The sequence below is a fragment of the Micromesistius poutassou genome (genome assembly GCF_964030765.1).
Source record: "Micromesistius poutassou genome assembly, contig: SCAFFOLD_1408, whole genome shotgun sequence".
NCBI lineage: Eukaryota > Metazoa > Chordata > Actinopteri > Gadiformes > Gadidae > Micromesistius > Micromesistius poutassou.
Genome location: NW_028179572.1, coordinates 615 through 5,000, shown reverse-complemented (window position 1 = coordinate 5,000; position 4,386 = coordinate 615). Strand labels below are relative to the sequence as shown.

Sequence of the window (4,386 nt, the reverse complement as noted above, 5' to 3'; positions counted from 1 at the left end):
TGTGTGTGTGTGTGTGTGTGTGTGTGTGTGTGTGTGTGTGTGTGTGTGTGTGTGTGTCTCAGGCCGGTGACGAGCCCTGCCGTGACGAGGCCTATGCTGACTCCTCTGAAGAGGAAAGGTACGCTGTGTGGACGAATGAATGAATGAATGAATGAATGAAAACTTTATTGAACAACAATTAACAAAAAGTGTTCAAAAGGATAAAAAAACACAATAAAGCCCAAAGGCTTGTTTCCATTGTGGTCCTTTAGATGGAAGGGGAGAAACAACACATGGACTAAAACGTTGAGGAACAAAGGGGAATAAAAAAAATAAAACAAGGGATAAGTTCCCAAGACACACAAACAGACAGTACAATATTCCTAGTACTTCATGGATCTTTTGATTTGGTTTAGGAGTTGGAGAACCACGAGACGTAGAGATAGAGAGACACAGAAACAGAGAGAGATACAGAGAGAGACATAGAGAGAGAGAGAGAGACAGAGATGCAATAGCTGATCATAATCATAGCTATGTTCTGCTATCGATATGGTCAAATCATATATTTCTACATCAAGTCAGGGCGAGTCCATTTCATTGTGTAGCCCTTCATCACATGACCAGTCGGACAGCGCTGTACAGGCCACCGCAAAGACCTCCGTCTGCAGAACTCTAGGACCGTTCCCTTAAGTATCAAGAAAGAAACTGAGAGAAGGAACGCAGAGTGAGGGCCCCTCCGTCTAGGGGCAGCGAGGGGCCGTGATGGAGGGACGTTATGGTAGATGTACTGTATCGCTGGATCGTCTTATTTCGTTTTTTGGGGCTTTCTTAGGAGGGGTGGAGTCTGACGGACCTCCAAAGAAGCTTTTTGTCGCCGGGGTAACAGACCCCGCCCACCACAATAATTACACAGTCAGGTAAGACTCTAGTCCTCAAGGGACCAACGCATAGAGACGTACATCCACACAATCACATGTGGGCCTGTGTGGAACAAGTCCGTGTCTCTGAATGTCTTTTTCTGTCTTCCTGTCCGTCTTCCTGTCTGTTTGTCTTCCTGTCTGTGTCTGTGTGTCTGTCTGTGTCTGTGTGTCTGCCTGTCGGTGTCTGTGTGTCTGTCTGTGTGTCCTCCTGTCTGTCTGTCTGTCTGTCTGTCTGTCTGTGTGTCTGTGTGTCCTCCTGTCTGTCTGTCCTCAGTGTCTCCCAGGCGGTTGTGGGTTCTCCTCCCAGTGGGGGCGTAGTCTTGTGCTCCAGTCCTCCGGACGGCGCTCTGTCCCTCTCCCCCCCACCCGCCTTCAGCTCCCACCACCCCCGACACTAGCACCTCCACCACCACCTCCACCACCTCCACCTCCACCACCTCCACCATCTCCACCACCACCTCCACCACCTCCACCACCTCCACCACCATCACCAACACCACCACCACCACCTCCACCTCCACCACCATCACCTCCTCCACCACCCCCGACACTAGCACCACCTCCACCACCATCACCAACACCACCATCACCACCACCACCACCTCCACCATCACCACCATCACCACCACCTCCACCACCACCTCCACCACCACCTCCACCTCCACCACCTCCACCACCTCCACCTTCACCACCACCACCTCCACCACCACCAGCCCCACCACCACCACCACCTCCACCTCCACCACCTCCACCTCCACCACCACCATCAGCTCCACCACCATCACCTCCACCACCACCATCACCCAGCTCCACCCAGCTCCGTCAGCCTCCATCAGCACGCCTGCATCACTGAAGAACAGGACGATTTCCCCGGACGTCGGACGGTAATCACAACCACTCTTCACTCGTTCTTTTTTTTTTTTTTGCGCGACCAGGAGCCAATCAGACACCTTCAATTGGTGATCTATGTCCCGCCCATCACTGCTGTACCAATGAGGTCGTCCGGGCGTTGTGGTGCTTTGTGTTTTTTTGTTCTGTGATCACGTGACCTGTGAGGACACGCCCCCCCCGCCCCCCCCTCTCTGTTGGACGTGTGTCTGCTGGACAGAGCGTCCTCGTGGACCGGGGGGGGGCACAGCCTGAAGGTCCAGGTCCCCTGAGCTGCTGGGGGTCCAATCAGCAACCAGCTGCTCGGGGGGGGGGGACGTCTGAGCTCTGCTCCCCCATTGGGCGAGGCCTTCCACACACAGGACACCTCCGCTCTGCTCCCATTGGGCGAGGCCTTCCACACAGGACACCTCCGCTCTGCTCCCATTGGGCGGTTCGTCCACACAGGACACCTCCGCTCTGCTCCCATTGGGCGAGGCGTCCACACACAGAAGACACCTTCGCATTGTTGTGTTTTTCTTCAGCAGTTGGGAAACATGAAGGGCTCACACCGTGATGGGGGGGGCCAGGGGGGGGGCCAGGGGGCCGGGGGGCCGGGGGGGGGGGGGGGGGAGGGTAGAGGTTGAATAGGGTTTGACCGCTCACATGAAACCCATTTTTTTGTATTCTTAACTTTCCATATTTGGAATGTTTTGGGGACGAAACGCATTAAACTCGGACCGGCGTTCTGTCTGAGCTCTTGAGTTCTAATCAAGATGTTGGGAGCGCGGTGGGGGGGGGGGGGGGGGGGGGGGGTGGGGCAGATACAGCACGGGGGGGGGAGGGTGAGGGGGTTAGGAACTGATTATGGTTCCACGTCAACGCAACGCAACGACCCCGCAGACGCTTCGACGCAGTCAGTCGTCAACCTGTTTTGGTCCTGCGTCTGGGTTTTTTAGTGAGCGGACCAATCACAGCCCTCGCTGCTGCCTGCGTCGCCGTCGACGGAAGGTTACAATTTTTGGGAGGCGCACGTCGTCCGGCCCCTCGCGGTGGACGCAAAGGAGGGTCGTAACAGGGTCCGTCACCCCCCCCCCTTGCGTTGCAAACCATCCCGGGGGCCGTTCTGTACTGTATCCACGCTCTGTGGTCAACGCTCCTCTGCCTCGAGTTCCTTTGTTGACGGCACGCCCCCCCTCTCCCTCACTGTAAGTGTTGCTTAGTGACGGAACACTGTAGTCTCTACAGTATATATATATATATATACGTTTCTTCCAGAAGTGTCTTCGAGGTCGTATCTACGCCTCAAGTTGTGAGCAGCGAGGTCAGAGCCTAGGTTGGGTTTGTGAGAGATGTTGAGCAGACGTGGTGGTGGTGGAGGCGTTGGCCGTGATCTGAGCCGCGTGACGACGCCGCTCTGGGCGGGAGAAGGAGGCGGTCGTGCGCGGTGGAGCTCTAGTGGAGCTCCGTGTTTCTATGTTGATATTGTATCTATATGTGAATACTGTACACATGAACAGGTCTCGCTACGACTTAGCATTCCTGCCTTTCTTCTTCTTTAGCCAGGGGTCTTTTTTTGTTTTATTTTATCATGTTTATAGTGAATCCCCCCCAAAAAAGCGAATTCTCTCTCCTCAACCCGACCCCCATGCTGTGTTTTGTTTTTTTGCAGTAGTTTGTATGAAGGATCCAAATCCACACGTGTGTCACATGAGCACACGAGATGTCAAAAAGAGGTCTGACACGCGGGCTTTGCGGATGCATGCATTCCTTAGTATGACGTCACCATTTGTTTTATATGTGTTTTAATCGACGGGGGGGGGGGGGGGGGCAGGAGGTCTTGGCCCTGATTCTTTCATCACAACGGAAATAGAAGATTTCCTGAGTTCCATCTTAATTCCTTTCGGTGTCTGACTGAAGACAAATGTAGTCGTTTTTTTTGTCCATCGGGGGATAATGCGAGATATTTAATTAATGCTTAAACAACAACAAACCAAAATAAGTATCATAAGGTATTGATATGAGTGAATGACAACACATGTGTGAAATGTTGTCATGTGCTCGTAAAAAAATGTGACGTTGGAAAAAACATTTTTTCCGCTTTATGTGACTTTCCACTTTTTAAATATGTAAATAGTAAAAATAAAAAAAATAAGAAATTAAAAAGAAGCTAAATTTAGTACACTTGAGCGAGTTTAAACGTGGAACTTGCCTGTTTTCCACTTTTACCAGTTTGCACATTATCAGACAGAGCATAGTTTTTTTTTTTCATCTTTATGAGCGTTGTTCCATAAAGTGTGCAGCACAAAATTGTACGCAATATTTGCTTTGTGTTGTTTTATTTTTTTTAATTATTTTCCTGAAAAGTAATTTGTAAAACTCAAAAGTAAGATCTGTTATGGATCAAAAGACGTTGATGTTGGACGGAACGTTATCTGTTGCTTTGCTTCCTCGTTGTCCAGCTGTTTTATTGGGATGTGAATTTCTTTTTGTTTCAGGACAATCACTGGGAATTCCTGAGTTAAAGGAACTAGCCTTTTCCCCAGCCAATCTTCTTAAAATGATCCTTTTGTCTACGTGTTGTGAATTGCTATCTCGAGGAGTACCGTTTGTAAAGTAA

At 50.8% G+C, this 4,386-nt stretch overlaps 1 protein-coding gene across 2 annotated transcripts in view; it reads left to right on the top strand.

Annotated features, from left to right (window-relative positions):
- The window catches only part of LOC311372702 (P2R1A-PPP2R2A-interacting phosphatase regulator 1), a 5,345-nt gene extending 4,008 nt beyond the window's left edge, over positions 1–1,337 (top strand). For both annotated transcript variants that reach the window (XM_084489664.1, XM_084489663.1), the window contains exons 7-9: positions 63–118; positions 812–896; positions 1,174–1,337. In XM_084489664.1, coding sequence (XP_084345790.1) covers positions 63–118; positions 812–896; positions 1,174–1,297 — 265 coding nt within the window. In that variant the 3' untranslated portion in view covers positions 1,298–1,337. The remainder of the gene's footprint in view (positions 1–62; positions 119–811; positions 897–1,173) is intronic.
- Positions 1,338–4,386: the final 3,049 nt, after the last annotated feature.